This window comes from Physeter macrocephalus, chromosome 10 (assembly GCF_002837175.3).
Source record: "Physeter macrocephalus isolate SW-GA chromosome 10, ASM283717v5, whole genome shotgun sequence".
NCBI classification, from domain to species: Eukaryota; Metazoa; Chordata; class Mammalia; order Artiodactyla; family Physeteridae; genus Physeter; species Physeter macrocephalus.
In genome coordinates this window covers 25,412,285-25,434,396 of record NC_041223.1, presented here as the reverse complement: position 1 = coordinate 25,434,396, position 22,112 = coordinate 25,412,285, and the positions used below count along the sequence as shown (strand labels likewise).

Below are 22,112 nucleotides of genomic sequence, written 5' to 3'. Positions count from 1 at the left end.
GAATGAGGGATAACCTTCGATCCATGGGAAATGGGCTGAGTTGGGGTGATGGCATTCAGCCACTGAAGTGAGTTGAGCACTCTCCTCTGAGCACTGCAACAAACCGTCCCCGGGTGAGGGGGGAGGGGGACAGTCAGGGACAGCCTCTGCAGGCCAGTCTGGGGTCCTGACTCTTCCACCTGACTCAACCTGCTTCCTCACTTCCCATCTCCTCCTTTCCTGTCAAATCTGAACCGCTCAGTGTCAAGACAAAAGGATTTGACAAAAGCCCTGCCCTAAACGACTGACCACGAATTTATTTTTTACGTTTATAGGTTGTCACTGGCCAATATTTCATGGCCACGCGTTCCTCATATGGCAGGTGGTTTCTAGATGACTTGAGAGACAGACTACAGGAATGGGGCCCAGCTCACTGCGTGGGAGAAATATTCATAAAGTTTGGAAGCCAGTTGAACATATACACCAATTTCTTCAACAATTACCCTGTTGTTCTGAAAACTATGGAGAAGGTAAAAGATTGAGTGACCATCCAGGCACTTATTAGCCCTTCTGAGCTTGAGAGGAAGTTTCATATGTAACCCGAAGGACTAGAATTACCAGGGAAGACTTCTTCTCTCCTCTTGGCTTCCAGATCTTCTCTGGTTTACTGTGAGCTCCTTGAGGACGGGGACCCTGACAGGTTTACCTAATATTGTGTCGCTACGGGCTGGCACAGTGCTTGACCCAGCAGCGCCCTGGAACTGGTTGTGGGACTGAACTAATCCTCATGCAAATTGCCAGACTCCCACCTGTCCCAGTTACCCTGGGGCTCGGTTCCAGGAACATGCTTCACAACGAGGCAGAAGCAAGACCATTAACCCTGATTCCATGCTGCTGCTACAGCCCTGGGCGGCCTTGGCGAGTCCAGCTCGCTCATGGAGAAAAGGAATTCATAATCCACACACCGGAATAAAAACACTCAATGTGTGAAATCTCACGATGACATAAGGAGTTCCTTTGTCTTACATTCCCGAGCGAGTGCATTATAAACAGTTGTCCCTGTTGTGACTCCTGCCATACACAGTCTGAGCGGGAATGTGCAGCTCCCGTCTATGCCCCTTGCTGCTCTGGTTGGGATCTCCTCTGATGGCAGTAGGATACCTCTCTTCCCTCCTCAGTTTACATCAAAAGGGTAGCAGGAGAGGCACCCTGTGACGTGGTGGTACACTCTGCCACTGTCCCCACGTCCACACGTCCACTGTGGCCATGTCCACCTGTCTGCACTGAGGCCCTGAAGTGGAAAGCCCGGGGCTGGGAGCTCTCTGGACGATTCTCGACCTCAGACATTGCCCTTTGCTGTCGTCTTCCTGCCCCACTTGGGGAGTTTAAACACTGCAGGACAACTCGATTATGTGAAAGTTGCATGAATAAAGCAATTTCATAGAACTGACTTTTAGGACAAGAATTGGAACAAAGCATCACATATTATCACAGGCAAATTTGTGCCAACATTTTTATAGTTATGGATAATAATGTATCTATTTCACTAGCATGGGGGTGCATATAAGTAAGCACGCAATAAATGTTAGCTCTTAACATTTCTGAAATCAGTGACTATTTGACTTCTAGAAATTAGCATTACTGCCATCTGAGAAAAATAAGGTAACTTCCTGGGGGCTGTAATGGTGATGAATAATATATTTTAAAACAGATATTAAGTACAGTGGAGCACCTTTTTAATGTTGCTGTGGAAAACATGCTTAACAGCAGTATTACAGGTGAACCCATTAATAGTCTCTTACTATTAGGAAATAACCTTTATTGTGTGACAGGCACTTTACGGGTAGGATTCGCCCCCTCCCTGCTCACTGCAAGGTTAGATATGATATCCATGAGAAAACTGAGGCTCAGAGAAGTTAAGTAACTTGACAAAGTCACATAGAATTAGATAGAATTAAATTAGAATTCTAATTCTAATCCAGGCCTACCTGCACGCAAAGCCCATTTTCAGTTTTCTATGCTTATTAAGTTCAATGAATAGGGTTAGGTTTATGGTATAATTAAAACACTATACTTAGGATATCAGTAAGCACCTATAGTGTTAATAATACTGTGATTAGATATAGATGTTGCCTTTTTGCTTTTGAGTGCTTCACAGATGGTGCTTGCCTGGTGGAATAGAATGCTTTAAAACTGTCTTATAGAGTTTTGACAATATAATGCTCACCTTTAGTGCAGAGAAATGATACCAGCATTCCGAGCTTTCCTGAAGAGGCATGATAAGACCATTGTTACAAAGATGCTGAGGTAAGCTCTGAGGGAGAGCACAGCCGGGGCACCCCAAGTAAGGGCGTTCTCTGGCCGTCAGAAAGAGACCGGGGCTCCCTTGTCTGTGCCTCATACAGCCTTCTGGAGCTGGCTTTTGTACCCATCCCGAAGGTCTGAAGAATATATTCATCTTCTCTACGTTCTGAGGCTTCACACTCCTGCAGAACATGTTGACCACGGGACTTGACCACTGCAATTGAAGTAATCCAAAAAATACAAAGGTTACATAGACCAGGTTGGCTGCTGCTAAGAGCCTGTGTCCTTTAAAAATGTTACAGTGTTTTTGTGTACTCTAACTCAAAGATCCTGAAATACCTTATCCTCCTGGGGTATTTACTTCAAAGTCTTTCATCCTTTTAATGTGAAATCATTGTATTCAGTGATTTTGAGCACGGAGGGCACCTATTCTAAACCAAATCACCTGAGACAATGTTTTCAGATACCTGTAGAAGTACAATAAAATCTTTATTAATATAAAAGTTTAAAAAAATGGAGTATTTGGGTGATTTTTCTAGATAACTAAAAGAAAAGTAAAAACCCTTTGTTTCTGAAAGTACTTTTTCATGTATGAATTAGCTTTCCTGCCTAAGTCAGTACAGCAATCACAACTATATTCTGCAGGAATTCAGCATCTTGGAGTACAGTCCTATGATTCTGAAAATATCACTGTGATGTGCACACTGCATGGGAGTCTGGGCTGAATGTAAATGACAGCGCATTATGCCCAGAAGAAATTCTTGAATACAGTGTTGTCGCTAGCCTCATTGTTTTAAAACATATTGGGTACAGGAAATGGAGATTCCTATAATAGTTTATGAAAATACCGTGCCCTTATCAAGTGCCATAAAATATTTTAATCGATTTTTTACGTATAAAAATATCACAGTTTCAGTTTCCCTAAAATCACTTTGTTTTCCGGATGAAGCAGAACATCAATATGACAGATCAGCTGTCAGACAGAGAGCGCCATCTGTGGGCGCCCGGTATGTATTCGGACGCACTGGCTCCAACTCATGCTCATGAATTGTAACCTCGAGTCACTGGCAAAAAGGAGACATACAGATTTTGATTCAGCTAACATCCATTGAGTGCCTGCTGTGTGCCAGGGGCTGCCAAGCTCTCGTATTCCACATCCCTGTTATCGGCAAGGATGCTAGATGAGAAGAGGCACAAGTGGTCTTGACCCCATCCCATAACCTCTCTGCAGTCTTAGCACCTTCCTTGGGACTACTGTGATCGTGACCCCCTTTGAGGAACGGGGCTGTGTCTTCACTGTTTTATATCTCCCTGCACATAGTGTCTGGTGCAGGATTCTGCCCACTGAGGACATCGGCGGGAATCCTAAAAGTCCTCTGCTGGCTATCTGCTACCTATGGAATATCATCTGGTCCCAGTCTACCTTCCTTCTCACTGCCTTGCCTACCACCTTATGATCAAACCACACAAATCTACTCACAGTTCTCTAATGTGAGCCTCTCTTCACACATCTGTGCTTTGCCCATGCTCTTCCTTCTCAGAAATTGCCTTCTTTTTCTACTCCACTGGATAAACTCCTATTCATCCTTTTAAGATCCATTTCCATCTTCGTCTGCCTTGTAAAGTATCCCACAACATCTCCAGTGTGAGTTGCCCCTTCCTAGGTATTCTGCAGCACCCTGAAGGTTTCTGCCACGTTTTCCTTCAGTCCTTTATTCACAAGATTGGGAGCTCCATCAGGTATGAACTATGATTTACTTGTCTTCTAGTGTTGAGCATGTACTAGGAGTTCAATATATGAATTATATTGAATTAAAATATCAATTGGCTGGAAGTGTTATTGTTATTTGCTCAAACTGGGGAAGCAAGGTGGAGTTGTTTGGGCCTAATTTAGATCTGCACATTTTGATAGGGAAAGAGGTGGAGTTGATTGGATTACAGAAAATCCAAAATCTTGGAACTCACAGAGCTCACAGAACTTTACCTTTGGATCACTATACACATCAAGTGATCACCTCCATGGCTAGATCAGTAAAAGGGCCTGACTTCTTAATTTGTAACATTTCATTCACCTCCTTTTCTCCATAGATCCCTTCTGACTCACCCCACCCCCACCTTATTTTTGATGCTAGGAAAGCATTTATAATAAAACAATGTTTTCAATAGTTTTAAAATTAGACTACACCCTTAAATATAGTTTTCACTGTTTCAAAAACAGTGCTTTTTCATAATTGAACTGAGTTCTACTCAACACTTACATCTTCTGGGATATAAAATGGTTCTTCAGTAGTGGAAATTATTTTCTAAAAATTTATATATTTCTAATTTTGTTTTTTATTTCATTGACTCTATCAGAAGTAAACAGATATCTGATTAGGGTCCAAGATGTAGCCCAACTTCACTGCTGGGATGAGGAACTAAGTTTCTCTTTAAGGTAAATATTTAACTATCCTATGGCTGTGACTGTGTCATATTTATCTTGTACCCAGAATCCAGTACAACGTCTGTCATATTGTAAATTTACGATAAATCTTTATGTTGAACTAAAAAGTTACACACACACCCCTCTCTGAGACAACGTAAGGTGTTTTATCACCTTACTCGCATACCAGGCAGCTACTGGGTAGAATGGAAGAAACTAAATTGTCATTGCCGGGACCACTAACTCCACTGAAAGAGGAATTCTGAAGTTTGGTCACTTTCCTACTGAGAGGAGAGCCAAGTGTTGCGGGGTACCACATGGATGATCTGCTCAACTCTGAGAAAGAGAAGACCAGTTGATTATCGGCAGTTAGTTACTGAGGTCAGTATTCAGAAGGTCTCACCCTGAGACCACCATGGTATTGAGGTCTCACATATCTAGTTTGTACAGTGCTCACAGTATAAGAACTATTGTGACGAGAGGGTGCTAGCATTCCCTTTCCTCCTTTAGAACAAGGATGGGCAACCTTTTTCTGTAAAGGGGCAGATGGTAAGTATTCTAGGTCTTTCTTGCTGAATGATCTCTGTGGCAACTACCTAACTTTGCTGTTGTAGCACAAAAGCAGCTACATAAATACAATACATAATGAATAATACAATCTTCAAAAACTATACAATACCTAAGTGAATGAGTGTAGCTGTGTTCCAATAATACTTTATTTACAGAAGACAAGGGGTGGGACCATAGTTTTTCAATTCCTCTTTAGAAAATTGTTTGCCAATCTATGTTTTCAGTATTAATGGCAAAAATAACTCAACAAAGAGCAACCAAATGGAGAGGAATTAACTGCAATAAAAGAAATGAAAATTGGTTTGCCTGTTATTTCAATGAATATTTCAGTAAATGTTTCCCAAAGGCCCAGGGCAGGGTGGTGGCAGTGGCGGGGGAAGGGGAAGGTTGGAAGAAACCAGTCCCTTCCAGTCCCTTCACCGCAATCCCCACCTGGAGTGGATATTAAATGAAAATCAAATCACACAGTTGTGTCACTTTTCTCATTGTCATGGTGTTTTTGTTTTGTTGTTTTTGGTCAGTAACAATAGAAATGAGCTACAATGGTAGAAGGAAACTAGCTGTCAAGCCAGCAATTCTAAACACACTGGTGTAGTAGGAGACATGCTAGGGATTATTCCAGTTTTTTATTATTAGAATTTATTTTACCTTCACATATTCATTCTCAAACACTCTTCCTTTATGTAAGTCCAAGATTCTGACTTATATAATTTACCTTTTCTCTGAATAACTTCTTTTAACATTTCTTGCTAGGTAGGTAGATCTGTTGGCAATGAATTCCCTCAATGTTTGTCTGAGAATGTCTTTATTTCTCCTTCACTTCTCTTTTTAGATTTTTTTAAAAAATGTGGACCATTTTTAAAGTCTTTATTGAATTTGTTACAATATTGCTTATGTTTTATGGTTATTTTGTTTTTGCTGTGAGGCATGTGGGATCTTAGCTCCCCAACCAGGGATCAAACCTGCACCCCCTGCAATGGAAGGTGAAGTCTTAACCACTGGACCGCCAGGAGGAAGTCCCTCTCCTTCACTTTTTTTAAAAAAAATTAATTTTTGGCTGCGTTGGGTCTTCGTTGCTGGGTGCAGGCTCTCTCTGGTTGCAGCGAGTGGAGGCTACTCTTTGTTGCAGTGCGCAGGCTTCTCACTGTGGTGGCTTCTCTTGTTGTGGAGCACGGGCTCTAGGCACGTGGGCTTCAGTAGTTGCTGTGCGTGGGCTCAGTAGCTGTGGCTCGCGGGCTCTAGAGCGCAGGTTCAGTAGTTGTGGCACACAGGCTTAGTTGCTCTGCGGCATGTGGGATCTTCCTGAACCAGGGCTCGAACCCATGTCTCCTGCATTGGCAGGTGGATTCTTAACCATTGTGCCACCAGGGAAGTCCCCTCTCCTTCACTTTTGAAGGATACTTTTTCTGGCTACAGAATTCTAGTTTGGTGGGTTTTTTTCTTTCAACACTTATTTCACTCCCCTGCTCTTCTTGCTTGCATGGCTTCCAAAGAGACGTCCAGTGTAATCGTTACCTTTGTTCCTTTATAAGAAAGATGTTTCATTTTGTTTTGTTTTTCATTGTTGTCTCTGGATACTTTCAAGATTTTATCTTTCTCTTTGATTTCCTCGAATTTGTATGTGATATGTATAGATTTGGGGGGATTTATCCTTCTTGGTATTCTCTAAGCTTCCTGGGCCTATGGTTGTGCTTGTCAATAATTTTGGAAAATTCTCAGCCATTATTAATTCAACTATTTCTTCTGTTTCATCCTTTTTCTTCTCCATCTGATATTCCCATTAGACATTTATACACCCATTGTAACTGTCTCACATCTTTTGGATATTCTGTTCCCTTCTTTTTTACTCTTTTGTTTTCTTTCTATTGATGTATTTCAGGCTCACTGATTCTCTCCTTGGCTATGTCCAGTCTGCTGATGAGCCCATCAAAGGCATTATTCATTTCTATTATGGTGTTTTTGATTTCTAGAATTTTTTAATTCTTTCTTGGAATTTCCATCTCTGTTTATATTACCCATCTGTACTTACATGTTGTCCACTTTTTCCATTAGAGTTCTTAACTTATCTTAGTTATTTTAAACTCCCTGGTCTGATATTTCTAACAACATTTCTACCATATCTGAGTCTGGTTCTGATGCTTGCCATGTCTTATCAGACTGTGTTTTCCTGCCTCTTAGCATGCCTTATAATTTTTTTTGTTGAAAGCTAGACATGCTGTATTGGATAAAAGGAAATGAGGTCAATAGGTCTTTAGTATGAGGTTTTACATTTATCTGGCTAAATGTTAGCCTGTATTTACCGTTTGTTGTAGCTGTGGTGTCAGAGGCTAAAATTTTCATTTTTGTCTCCCCTGTTGTCTTTGGGTATTCCTAGATATTCCTTAAATAGGATTTGAACCTTGCAGTCCTTTTCAGCTATAATACCTTGTTATTATAAGGAGTCCTATTGATGTGGTAGGAAGATGTGAGGGGAAGGGAAGAGTTGTGTGTCCTATCATTAGGTCTCAGGTTTTTAGTGAGACTGTACCCCTGGGCTATGACCTTTACAAGTGTCTATCAGCTTTTAAACTTTTATTTTATTACATTATTATTATTGTTAGTCACCTCTAAGATGAGATAGGAAGATTAGAGGTAGCTGTGGGGTTGGGTATTTCCCTTTCCTCATGTTGGTTACATTTTGGTAAAATTGTTTCCCTTGAAGGCAGGCCTTTGTTAAGAGAATAGAATAGGACTCTGTGGGCATGTTTCAAATGGTTACTTTCTCCCCCGCCATGGGAAGAATGAGGGTATTTTTCTGAGTTTCACAGTGAGAACCTGGTGAGGCTCCTGGAGGTAAAATTCCTGCAAGTTTTAAACTCATGCAAGGGTGCAGGGGTGTGGCGTGGGCCAGTGCTAGGCCTCCAAGAATTTGTAATCTCTTGAACTAGTTCACACTCAGGCTCTAGCAATTAGTCAACTACCTTTAATATTCTTACCTGATGCTGGCTCCAGCAGGCAGTTTCTGCTTCCAGTAAGCTGTGATTCTACGTTATCAGCTTGTCTCTTCAGCTTTGGGGTGGTAATCTACTTTATAACCTCACTTCTTCGATGGATCTAAGAAGAATTGTTGATTCTTTCAGCTTCCTTTTTGTCGTGTGATGGAAGTGATGACTTCCAAGCTCTTTACACGTCCAACCAGAAGTCTCAAATATTAGAATTCAGACTTCTGCTTTAGTATTTGGACAACAGTACATTTGAGAGTTTCATGAAAACAGGGGAATACTACATTATTTTACACTCTAATTAAAAGGTACATTTATGTTTAAGTAGGCACTATCTCAGTGATTTGCCAAGCAATAAATACAAATGTGATTTTACATTAATATTGAAATTAAGTAAATGCAAAAAAGGTTCATATTCCAAAAGTTATCACAGAACATTTAGGCTGAAACCTTGTTTTCTGTCATTTTAGGAAGTCATATGAAACCCAAGAAATGACATTCCCACGATTTCTATCAGGGATTTCTACTTAGAGGAAAGTCTGCTTATATTTTTGCACACAGTGCCAACTCACATGAGTCTAAAGCTTTATAGTTTACCACATATTTTAACTTCTCTCATTTGATATACTCTTTACAATCATTTGGTGAGGAAGGTAGGAATGGAACCATGTTATGCGTGGGGAATCAGGACTTGCGAAAGTTATCTGAGGTCACATTACTAATAAGTGCTTGTTTAGAATTCAAAACCAGGTCTGTGTTCTATCCACTGATTAGACCAGCAGGTGGAAAGATGAACTGAGACTTCCTCATAATAATCTCACCAACATAGCAAGAAGTACTAAACAAATTACCAATAAACAAGAGGGGTGACACAAAAAGAACAATATTTGTACTATAAATGAAAAAATTTGCTCTGGGGTAGAGATGAACTCAGTCATTTTAGAGTTAGGAAATCTGGAGGCATTTGTCCCTCTCTGGATATGGCCCTCAGAGTTCTGGGTTTGTTAAGCTTTTATAATACATTATGTACCTTGGAATTTTTATATTATTGTTTTTTTCAGAAACACCAATTTTTATGTATGTGACTTTAAGCTTGCTGATTTTTAGCATTGTTGTTTATTTTTGTTCTCCTTCTAATGGCGGTGTCGCCAAAGATGCAAAAGTGGAGCCCTCTAAGACTGGTGAATACAGGCATGGCTTTAAATCACCAAATAGAGCCATCCACTTCTCAGACCCCCGAGTCCTCTTGAGGAAAAACACCACTACACTACCGAGCATGCATACTGTTAACACATTCCTTTCGGCTTACCCAAAGGGACCTACAGTCATTTACCAGGGCAGCTAGGTACTGGGGAAAGAGAAATACCCAGACTTCTCAGGGATACTGGACTCTGGCTCTGAATTGACTTTTATCCTGGCAACCCAAAAAGCCACAATGATCCACCATTCAGAGTTTTGGCTCAGCTCAGCTCACAGAACCAATGACCTACTGTTGGTCTGTTCATGCCAAAGGTTGTGCTCTGAAAATTACTTTCAAAGTTTTATGTATTTATGGAAGTTGGGTACTGTGTCTCTTGGTCTGGCTAATGTAGTAATTAAACAACAAAACACTTCTCGAATGGTGTTAAGAACTTAAACTATGGTTGGCTGAGTCATTAAGCCTATTTGTGAATTAGCAAAGGAATCCTATCCAAGTTCAAGGAAAGAACTCTAACCTTGGAGTTGGTTCTTTTGAATGAGAGAAGCAGCTTTATGAAACCCTAGTAGGATCCAGAGTTCCCATTTCAGTTGCTCCATTATATCAGTACGAAGGGCAAAATTATTTGTTTTTACACGTGCAGAAGAATTAAGTTTTTAAAGAAAGATTCTGTTGTTTTTTGTCTTTGGATGAAAATTACTGGAGATCTTGGGGGGGGTGCAAATGGCTTTCGGAAAGCTTTATTGTAGGTAAAATTCATTTATATATAAATAGCACTTTCCTAATCAGATTAAAATAATAAAAACCTCTTTGTGCGTTTATCTTTCCCTTCTCATGTCCTCAGATTACAAGTGGCCTCAACTCCAAGCTCAAGTTAATGTGCCTGCTTCTTCCCTCCTCTGGGCCATCCACCCACCCAGTCCAAGTGGGTCACAAAACTAGAATTCTCCTTCATTTACCTCTACTTTCAATACTGTCCCTTCCAAAGGAAAAAATCAAACATTTGTTTACCAAGCAAACACCCCTTTCAAAGCTACTTCTTCAAAACACTCTTGTAGGCACATTCCCTGGTCATTCAGATAGAACGGCAAAGTTTTATTATAGCTTTAAACATTTTTCTAAAATGGTATGGTGATTCTTATCAGTAGTAAAAATATTGCCAAAAAAGGGTCAAGAATATGGGTGAAGTTCTTTTGCCTATTTAAAGTGGCCATTCACCATATACAGCCCACCACACACTGATTTAAACACACCCCATCTTTCTTGCTTCCCCTCTCCCTCATCCCTAGCTCTATGTGCTCCATTATTCTCAGAATAACCTATCAAATTGATCTAGAACATTATTTCTTATAAACTATAAGTAAATATGAAGCATCCCACTCTTTCCAGCCTAAATCATAATCACAGAGATGGGAAGGAAATGTTTGAAAAAGGAAGTTAGCTCCAGTGGTTGGATGACCACTGCATTTCTATCTATCCACACATCTAACGTGACCTGTATTTCCTAACACTCTCCAAAGAGCTGAACCTGAAGTATGGCACTCCTTAAAAATGTTTAACTCCTGATCTAGTCCTTTGCCTACGTCACACGCATGACTGTAATAAATAAACAACTTAAGTGCCTCACTAGTCAAAGTGTGGTCGGCATATCAGCATCACCCAGGAGCTGTTAGAAATGCAGAATCTCAGGCTAGTCTAGCTCTACCGAATCAGAATTTGCATTTTAATAAAATCTCTGGGTAATTCAGATGCACATTAAAGTTTGTACTATATACGTCAGAGCCATTATAATATAAAGTGGATTCTAAATGTGAATTATAGCAGCTTTTATTGAGAACAATCTGGAAGTCTTTGAGAAAAATATATATGCCATTTGGCCAGTCAATTCTACCCTTGGGAATCCTGATAGAAATAACAGCACATGTAAGGAATTTGTTTATATGTAAGGAATCGATTTATCCCAACATTGCTCACAGTGGCAATTAAGAAAGAACAAATGAAAGGAGGAAGAGAGAAAGGGAGGGAAGGAGGGAAGAAAGAGACCTGAGCTTGTCAACAAAGCAAATGCCCATCAAAGGGGGAAGAGTCGGATAAATGATGGTTCATCCATACTATTAAGTATCACTTAGTCATTAAAAAGAACTTGAAGTGATTTCCATTGATGAGGAAATCAAGCAAAAATTCTGGAATAATACTTGAAACAATGGCACCCTACCTGTAAATAGATGTATATACAGGTACATATGTGAGTGACTACCTGGGCAGGTTAAAGAAAGGTGGAAAGATATGCACTAGTTTGGTAACTTGGGTGACCTGAGTGGAGGGAGGAGTGAGCCAAGCAAAAAGGAAAAGTGAAACAGAAGAGCGGCACACTAACAAAGCTGACAGTATATGCTGATGTTACTTTAGCATTTCTGTAAAACAGAAGAGCGGTACACTAAAAAAGCTGATAGTATATGCTGATGTTACTTTGTAAAACTTTATGTGGATCTAAATCAACAACTTAAAAATTAAACAAAGATGATGAAGATAAAAAATAAGGGAATTCCTCTGAATAAGCCAGTAAATTGACTCACTTCCTCAGAGTAACTTCCTGCGGGTTGCTTGATGCTTCTCAGCAAAACATTTTTTTTTTTCAGTCATCCTCCATCAAAATAATGAGCTTGCTGCACTTGGCCATTCCTGGTGGGGGGGTGGAGATGGGGGGGCCTCGGTGGGGCTCCCCCAAGCTCCTCCCTAGTACATCACTTGATGCTCCATTGAGTACTGACATGAGATAACCCACACTAGAGTACAGTGAAACCTCTAAACACTGTGACCTGGGTCCACCAACAGAAGATACTAGATGGAGGTTGGGGACACAATATTTTGCCTGCTGATAAACATGCCTACCGTTGACCATGGTAGCAACCCCTGTGGAAATGAAGAGCTACTTAATTCCAGCTTTTCTTCCTCCAGTCAAAATTAGAAAAATCCCTATTTCCTACTTAGTGAATGCTTCTCTTTTCCCTGCTTCCTACTTAAGACACCTTGCACCTTACTGATTCTTGTGCTTTGTTCTAACCCAACGTGTTATCCTTAAAGATGAAACCAAACCAAATGAAAACGTATTTTCCCCAGATTGCCTAAATACATCAAACACGAAATACTAACCTTTTCACAGAAGTTTAAAAACACAGCTTTAACCTGATTCATGTCATAAAGTTGGGAAAGTGCAGTGTTCATTTTTCCTGCATTGATTGGATACTTGTCCAATGGATAAGCTCAAACCATTTCCCCAGGAACCTTGAGGCCCACCCACATGACTGGTCTGAGACAGAGGGACTATTCACACCAGGAGAAAAATATACAGAGAACTTCAATAAGCCTTTCAAAAGGTCTGAGGTAAGGAAGAACCTTGACTATCAGCTTATCAGTGTAAAGATGGGGAACTGTGAAACAAAACACGTACGTAAAACTTCTAAAACTGATCCTTCTCTTTTTTAACCCAGGCTGTATGAACATACCCGTGATCTCAGTCTTTTCCTCTTCAACGATGCACTGCTTGTTTCTAGTGGGGGCACGTCTCATACTCCGTTTGAAAGGACTTCAGAATCAACCTACCAGTTCATTGCATCAGTGGCCCTTCATTGACTACTCATAGAAGATATTCCAGATTCCAAATGTATGTATTCTTTTCCTCCTAAGAGTTAAATACCTTTAGAAAGCTATATTATATAAAACATATTAACTATTAAAATAGAAAAGCAGGACAAGAACTGGAATTTGACAGCTTGCAAATAATTTCCCCAATACTTCTAGGGTCTCATTAATGTAAACTTTCATCTACCTCTAAAATAGCAAAAGAAAGGAATGCTGGCATTGTCAGACACACACCCTAGACATTAAGAAAACAGCTTTCAAAAATCACAAAGGGAGACACAACCCTACATCATTGTGAAGGGTTCTTTGAAGTAGTCTGACAGGAAAGCTGGAGTCCTTAACCATTACTCTATTTTGCTTGAGGATGTTACAATTTTAGGTTTTTATCTATTACTTCTCCATTCTACTAGGACTAAGTGATTTTTGCAGATTTGACTGTACCTTTTCTTCCGTAAGGTCATATTTAAGAGTTCTTCTATAAAGGATCGACTTGCAAAGGGTGTTTAATAACAAACATTTCATTCATAATAATCTCAACAGAAATATCATTTGTTACAAAAAGAATTCCTACTTAAACCTACTGTACCTATTTTTAGTTTTTATCTTACATTCTACTTCCCAATCTTAAAAGGATTCGTATCTCTTTCCTATATTTCTGTTAGGCCAGGCAATCTGAATGTAACACCTCTCACTGCAATATTCTTCACTGCATGTGAAGGTAGGACTTAAGGTTAAAGCCAGAACCAAAATCTTAGAGAAGGAATTTATCTAAAAAGGTCTGCTTCCCATTAGCTTCAGCCCCATTTAAAATCTGAGGATGAGAAAAAATGAACACTAAATGTGGGAATAAATATTTCACCTAGAAGACAAACTCAGCTAAGAAGGGTTAGTTACCCATAACATGTATGACATGTCTCCTTTCACCTCCCATTAATCAGTTATGCTCTATGTCAGAACATCAAAATGTTAGCTAAAAGTGGGCATTCAGCTAAGTCGCTGGCTTAATTCTGTCCTGGCCTCATACCAAGGCGGCCTAGGTCTAGCTCTCAGCATTTCTTATCTACAGTTAACTCTTAGTAAAGACCTTTACTGGTTCCAGTACCTTCTGGAATTAAAGAACATTATATCGTCTATCACTTAGTCTTTAAAAATAATTGCTAATTATAATTAAACAATTATAATGTAAAGACTATTTTAGACTATATTTGAATAATTCAGTCATTTAGGAAGTTATTTTCTAAACTGGATTTGTATTTGAATCTTTTTAATTTTCAAAAAATTCTTCAAGATGACTTGAATTTTAAAACATTTTCTCCTTTCGATTTTTACCTGCAAGACTAATTAGTGTACCTCAAATAATTTTTTTTACAGATATCAAGAATGCATTTATTCTTCAAGGTCCAAAACATGAATGAATTTGTGCTACAGAAGTTGAGGATGATAAATTCCTGTGGTTGTCAGTACTCCAAAACGCCATCGAAAGTAGTATGGAAAAGTGAGACTGGACTTAAACACCAGGAGTTCCAATCTGCCCTGGCAAAGACAGACAGCATGTTATTTTCTGTTCCAGAAGATCCAGTAAGGAGCAGAATGATTATCTGTCATGGATGATGGGAGGATGAACTAGGATGACCCATAAAGCTCTTCCTAGCTTTTAAACGTTATCATCTATGCTCAATTATGTGAAATGGACAGTAAGAAAAATTTGAGTATGATATTTTGAACCACTTCTTTTGGTAGTTATTTTTCATGAACAGTATTATTTAGAGTAATCTGACTGACAGAACCTAAGACTGAATAAGGATATTGGGTATTTAAAGTTTTGTTTTCTGATCTAATGAAAAATAGTCATAATGAAAAGTGTTTCTTAAATGATCAGAGAAATGTCTTTATCTGTTGGTGATTTACCAATTATCTTTAACATTTTCATGAAATAGTTATGGATTTAAAAAATATGTATAAGAAATATAACTGGTACTTTATTTAAAAACTTGTCACATATATCCTTAATATGAATGTACTCTTCCAGAGAGCATTAAAAATATACCACTATAAAGTACTAAAATTTTTTCTGTAATTTTTAAGTGGTCTTTTGTTGCAAAATTAAATTCTTAGACCTTCCAAATAAAAAGATTTAAAAATTTGTTACACTGTTAAATTAGAAGGCTGTTTGGCAGGGGGTGGGGGGAGGTACCTTTTAAAAAACAAAACTTGCCTGTAATGGAATTTTGCTGAGTAAAAAAATGAAGAAATTAAGACAACTGTTTTAAAACAGAGAAAAATAAAAATAGGTATTGAGTAGTTTTCTGGGCACTTAAAGCCTTCATTTAATTATTTAATAAACTGAAGCTATAACCTGTTAACCACTTTGAAACTTTAGCTGATATATGCAGTAGTAAAAATATTTTTACTTAATAATGGTAGATAAAGTTGTATTAATCTTGGAAGCTTTTGGTTGTCAGTCTCCTTTTTGCTTCAAATTCTCCTTTAAGGAAATGAAATTTACTAGTACAGTCTAGGATTGTGAACTAGGCTATTTTAAACATTTTCTTCTTTCAACAAAATACAAATTTCTTCTAATTCTTAAAAATTTAAATTCTTGTTAAAAAATGTACGAAAGTTAAAATACTGTTTTTATTAGTGTAAAATCACACTTTTGATTCTTTTATGATATATCCACGCAGCTTAACATCTACGATGCCAGACAGAAGAAAACGTTAAAGGAATATCTGCTGTTAGTCAGCAATAAATGCAAACTTACAAATGTGATCAAAATGAAAATATCATCTAATACAAAACAAATCCAAAACAAACTTCAGAAACCCTTTGTTAACAGGAAAAACCTCTCTCTATGGCAAAAGAATGAGTAACAAGATAGCTCAAGATAAACTAGAAATCTTAAGGAATTTCCATTTATTCTGTGAATAATTAAGGTCCTCAGAAATTTAAAACATATTACTTGAAAAAACTTGTAGAGACTGATGAGCATAAGCTTCTAATTGAGAGTTAAGTACATAAATCATGCAGAAAGTGGTGATGTTTGCAAGTGGACAGTACTTACGTTGTTTGTGGTGTCAACACTTTCCCTTTGCTTCTAGGGGACAATTTAAAAAGGCCTGTCTTCCCAGTTAATTTGTAAGTTTACATGACTGCTGTGGAATTAAAATCTCACACACAAGCAAGCTTAAGTCACAGGTTAAACTGATCAAATTTTCACAAGAAAAACATAAAATCTGCCCCCCAAGTTGACATGGAAAAGTCTGAAAGTACCATGTGACTCCTGAATAACGTTAATTATGGCAGACCTTATGGTTAACGAATGCCTTATACCATATAGTTCTTTCAAATCAAAAATTAAATAGGGAACGCATTTTAAAGATTTTTGGATTCTTTATGTTAAGTATTAAACCTAAAGACAAACTGACAGTTTATTTAATTTTGTCTCCTTTTGTAAATATTTCTGAGTCTGTGCTTGAGGTGTAAATGAGAAGCCTGTTCTGTAAATCCAAGCAGCGAGCGGTTCTGGCCACATAAGTATAATGGACCAATGTTATGGATGTACTCCTAACGCTACAGAGCAACAAGGGCGGGCTGTGCCAACAAACACAACATACCCTTCACGAAGTCATCCTGACCCTTTTATTGTTGCAATTAAAAAATAAAAGGTACTTAAATACAATGGTGAACACATAGGGCGAAACAGAATCATAAAATTTAATGTTGAATTAAGCAGTGAGCTGAATGTTTGGGTCTCCAAATGGCTTTGAACCCAAAACCGCTTAAAAATGGGTATGTTCACAGTTAACGGCAATTGGCTTATAGGTGAGAGAATGGTCGAAGTTGTTCCAGTTGAACTTCCAGGGAAATTCTCTCCTCAAGAACATCCTGAAAAAGATGCAAAGCCAAGTTACGTTTCAACATGTATAAAAATGAAGGCACATCTAACAACAGCTCTGCATTCAGTAAAACAATTTAAATTTGTTAAGAGGAAGGACAACTTCATATTTTAAAAGGATACTTTACTTTAGAAATGTAGTTTCTTTATATGTATGTAATGATAAAATATGATCTTAATTAAATCTTTATTTCTTCAGTCAGGGTAATAAAATGTTTTTTGTTTCATTATCAGAAAAGCCAATATTTGCAAATGATAGCTACTGATGCATGAATTCTGCAGAACGCCTACCCCCTGTAATAACTGTAGATGAATCAGTTAACACAGATTCTTCCCCCTGGTGATTACATCTGGTCATAACAACTCCTGAACCTCCTTTTTTGAGTGTCACAGTTTCACAATGAATAAATGTATTTTGTAATCAGAATTTCTAATTACTGTTGATTTTGAGAAGACTTTTCAGATAGCCCGCAACTTCTAATTCATCCATTTTCCTTTTTTCTTTTTCTCTATCATACTGATAGTATAGTGTTTTAACCAGGATGACCTCTTCCTATTTGGTACCATACTTCCTATTTTCTGTCCTCAGAGATGATGCGAAAAGTGATTTTTAAAATAGCTCCTCCTGCCGATGCAGGGGACGCGGGTTCGTGCCCCGGTCCGGGAGGATCCCACGTGCCGCGGAGCGGCTGGGCCCGTGAGCCATGGCCGCTGGGCCTGCGCGTCCAGAGCCTGTGCTCCGCGGCGGGAGAGGCCACGGCGGTGAGAGGCCCGCGTACCGCAAAAAAATTTAAAAAAAAAAAAATAGCTGCTATATACATGTTGCTATGATTTTCCTTAGTTCTTCAGAAAAACATGCATTGATAAAACTTTCATCTTCGAGGTATGGTACTAGCAAGCTTGCCATGAGTTTTACATTCTTCCTTTACAATGGACCAAATTCATAATTATAGAACAGCTACGAATATCTTCTTTGATCAGAGAGTTATACAAGAATATTATTCCTTTAACATACATTTATCAAATGCCTAACATGTGCGAGGTTTTGGGGACAGAGACAAGATAGTTACAAATCTATCTAGGACAGTCTCAGTTTATCTCTGATGTCCTGGCCTATTAACACATCTCTCTCTTTTCTCTCAAAAGTACCTTGGTTTGGGGACTTCCCTGGTGGTCCAGTGGTTAAGACTCCATCTTGCAATGCAGGGGACACCGGTTCCATCCCTGGTTGGGGAACTAAGATCCCACATGCTGTGGGGCAATTAAGCCCGTGTGCTGCAACTAGAGAGCCCACGCGCCACAACTACAGAGCCCATGCGCTCTGAAGCCCACACGCTACAACTAGAGAGAAGTCTGTGCACCACAAAAAAGCAAAGTGCCCGCACGCTGCTACAAAAGATCCCGCGTGCCACAACTAAGACCCGACGCAGCCAAAAGAAAAAAAAAAAAAAAAAAAGTACCTTGGTTTGAACATTTATATGGTCACCCTAAACAGAAATGATTATGGTTTACCCTCAACAAGTTCAGTTTTACTAGGACAGAGAGACAAATGTGCCACAGATATGGACAATGTGATAAAGGCTAGATAAGGAATATGAAAAGAATGTTATAGGACTCAACTAACTCTGTATTCATTTTACATTTCCAAGGACTCTTCCCTCATCTTTGTGGTTTACAACCTTGCTACTCAAAGTGGAGCCAACAGTCCAGCAGCATCTTCATCACCTGGAAGCTTATTAGAAATTGGAGAATTCTCAGGTCCCACTCCATACCTGATATAAATCAAAATTTTCATTTTAACATGACCCCTAATTAAGCATATATACATTAAGGTTTGAGAACCACTGGTTTATAAGACATGAATGCTTAATAATGTTGATGAGTCATAAATGATTCTGGCTGTTAGCTTTGATTTGTAGGGATTCAAAGAAATCATGGTTAGTAGTAAGTAAGGAAAACAAACTCATTCCTCTCAAGTACAGATGACAGGAGTACACACTGGCGCTAAGCACCATTTCTATTTAAGGCTTGTCTTTTCTACTTTAGAGATGATCTAAATTGCCCCCATCCCTCTTTAGACCTGTTTAAGTCATTTTAATAGAATCTGAGTTGTCTTTGATAAAAGGGTAAATTAACAATACTCAAATCATTTTAGAATTAGAGTGTAGAGAGCCACACATGTGATACTGGAGGTATCTGAGGTCACAACATTTCTGCTCTTGGGTCTCATTATGCAAGTTAAGAAACATTTTAGGAATATGATGCCTTATATACATGTAGGATAAGGCAATCATACCAGAACTGAGTACAGGAAATTCTTTTTAATATTAAAGGACTCAAAGGCATACAAAACACTTCAGATCTACATTTCTCTTGCTACATGTAAAGTTTCATACTAGCATAAGAATTGCTGGATCTCCTCCAAGTTCCAGTTCAACACTAAGAGGCTCTGAGTCCATGGAACTTCCCAAATAAAGATTCAGAAACTACATTACCTTTAATTGTTGCTGCAATTCACTATTCAATCTGGCCAAAACTGTGTTGGTTTCCTTATTGCGTCTAATTGACGCCTGAATAGCTTTCTTATCTTTTCCAACAGACCTGAGAAGATAAAAAAAATTACCTTCATTTTTTATCTTTAAATTCTCTCCATTCTTCCCTGATCTCTAAACCCAGAACGCAGAGGAAGCATCTTTGCCTTGTTAGCATAGCTCAACGTCACTTGCTCAGTTTTAATGCTCCACCAAAAGTATCTAAGCTTCAGAGGCTTAATTACTGTAGTTATTGTTTCAATGATTATTCTGTACAATCACCTGAGTTTCAGTCAGCCTAGAGCAAGCATCAGCAAACTTTTTCTGTAAATGGTCAGACAGTAAGTATTTTAAGCTTTGCAGGCCAATACCGTTTGTGCTGAATGTTCTTCTTTTTTTTTGTATCTTTCTGTCTTTTTCTCTGCTCTTTTTTACAAAAATGTAAAAGCCCATTCTTAGCTCACGGGCCTTAAACAGGCCATGGGCTGACTTTGGCCCATGAGCCCTTGTCTGCCAATTCCTGGTCTAGAACTACCATAGTTAATACATCAGTGTTACTGTGCACTGTAATTTTTTTTAAAGGTTAAGATTTAAAAAAACAATTTTATTATATTTTATTTTTGGCTGCGTTGAGTCTTCGCTGTTGTGCCTGGGCTTTCGCTCCTTGCGGTGAGCGGGGGCTACACTTCGTTGTGGTGCATGGGCTTCTCAGTGCAGTGGCTTCCCCTATTGAGGAGCACGGGCTCTACGTACGCAGGCTTCAGTAGTTGTGGCTCGCGGGCTCTAGAGCGAAGGCTCAGTAGTTGTGGCGCACGGGGTTAGCTGCTCCGCGGCATGTGGGATCTTCCCGGACCAGGGATCGAACTCGTGTCCCCTGCATTGGCAGGCACATTCTTAACCCCTGTGCCAGCGCAGAAGTCCCTGTGCACTATAATTTTTAAAGTCTGCTCCAGGATTTGCAATAGAGTGTAAAAATGGAATTGGAATTGAACTTAATAATGGAAGGGAAAAAAGTGGGAAGAATATTCTACCTGCTCATAAATGAGAAAACTCTCAAAGAGGAGCAGTGAAAAGCCTATGCTCACCTACAGGACTAGTCTGACCATAATTCCTTTCAGTTTGATATTTTTAATTGCTGTGCTTTTTGTTTCTAGTAGTTACATGTGTTTAGGAATGGCTTTGATTACCTAGGAATAGAAGGTTGTGATGCAAGAACAGCAGCTAGGACACCTGTCTTTTGTGTATGTTCATCAACTTCTGGCCTTAATTCATCTTCTGATTTTAATCTCCTTCGAACAGGTTTAGGTGGTGGAGCAAGAGGTGTTGTGCCTTTGCTCTAGGAGACAAGAATTCCATTCATAATGAGCATTTCTTGAAGACATTCATGGTTAGTTAGCACTTTGCCAACATCATATAGTTTTGTTAAGCCATTCATTCTCCAAAAGTTAAGAGTCACCTGTCCTACTTTGAAACAATTTATATATTTGTGGCAACAAAAGACTTAAATTGCGATGGGAAAGAACTTTCCTAGTGACACTACAATTCTAAATGTACCTACTGGACAAATTTTTTTATAGAGTGACAAAATAAGCTCGAGGCCCGAATTCTTTGACTCAAAGCTATCATATTCAGTTTTAACATAAATATGATATACACTCGATATATACCTGTTCAATAACTATAAAAGGGAGTCTCCAGAAATATGCATCCATTATCACAATAGGCTTTCCTACTCAAAAATCCTAAGATATATTATCTTAATGAATAAAACAATTCATAAAGAAGTGGAAAACTAGGCAATTCTTTAAAAACCCATCACTAAGATGCACAATAATTATAATTTTTGAAAATGAGGGGATATTTTATTGGTAACTGTGAATGTGTCCTCAGCAGAATCAAATATGGTATTCTGGTATTTACCATAACCTGATTTGACCTGTTAATAAATAAAAACAAGAGTCAAATGCCATCTCTTTGGTTAAGTGCTATTTTTAATTTATTGCCATTAACTGACAAAAATAAAATTCACTATTAAAAAAAATCACAGAACTACTAATGTAGTAAAAATTAAAGTGTCCAGAAAGTAGAATTTAAGCACTTTCAGAAACCCTCACTGTTTTCATGACTACTGGGACTGTCTTAATGATGACAAAAAAAAGTTACCAAAATTTTTTTCTCAAGGGGAAGTGTCCTGATATCTGTAATTTACTTTGAAATGCAAGCAACAGATAAGAAGGATTGATATAGTTAGAGAGAAGGACGGAGACATAAAGCAAGTATACTAACACAAGGAAAAACATATATTTTTCTATTTCTTTAATTCTGTATTTATATGAAATGAAGAACATTCACTAAACATACTGTGACAGTCATTTCATGATGTATGTAAGTCAATCATTATGCTGTACTCCTTAAACTTATACAGTGTTGTGTGTCAATTACAACTCAATAAAACTGGAAGAAAAATAAAGTATAGTAAATACTAATGGTATAATCAAGGTGTGGGTTTAGTAATGTACAATGTAAAATTCTTTCAATCTTTCTGTATGTTAAAAATTTTTCATAATAAATTTTTGGGAAAAAAATCATT

At 38.4% G+C, this 22,112-nt stretch overlaps 2 protein-coding genes across 12 annotated transcripts in view; one reads left to right on the top strand and one right to left on the bottom strand.

The window, feature by feature from the left end:
• ECT2L (epithelial cell transforming 2 like) overlaps window positions 1-14,595 on the top strand; it is a 56,587-nt gene extending 41,992 nt beyond the window's left edge. Inside the window, 7 exon segments of the mRNA XM_024122418.2 lie at window positions 362-509; window positions 2,213-2,286; window positions 2,395-2,542; window positions 3,097-3,290; window positions 4,634-4,717; window positions 12,946-13,118; window positions 14,468-14,595. Coding sequence (XP_023978186.1) covers window positions 362-509; window positions 2,213-2,286; window positions 2,395-2,542; window positions 3,097-3,290; window positions 4,634-4,717; window positions 12,946-13,118; window positions 14,468-14,595 — 949 coding nt within the window.
• Window positions 14,596-16,721: 2,126 nt separating this feature from the next.
• The window catches only part of REPS1 (RALBP1 associated Eps domain containing 1), an 81,190-nt gene continuing 75,799 nt past the window's right edge, over window positions 16,722-22,112 (bottom strand). For 10 of the 11 annotated variants that reach the window (XM_007101029.4, XM_007101030.4, XM_007101028.4 and 7 more), the window contains 3 exons: window positions 20,710-20,858; window positions 19,487-19,592; window positions 16,722-16,981 (listed from right to left, as the gene is read on the bottom strand). In XM_007101029.4, the coding sequence (XP_007101091.1) occupies window positions 16,913-16,981; window positions 19,487-19,592; window positions 20,710-20,858 (324 nt within the window). In that variant the 3' untranslated portion in view covers window positions 16,722-16,912. The remainder of the gene's footprint in view (window positions 16,982-19,486; window positions 19,593-20,709; window positions 20,859-22,112) is intronic. The other variant, XM_028494379.2, reaches the window with a different exon arrangement.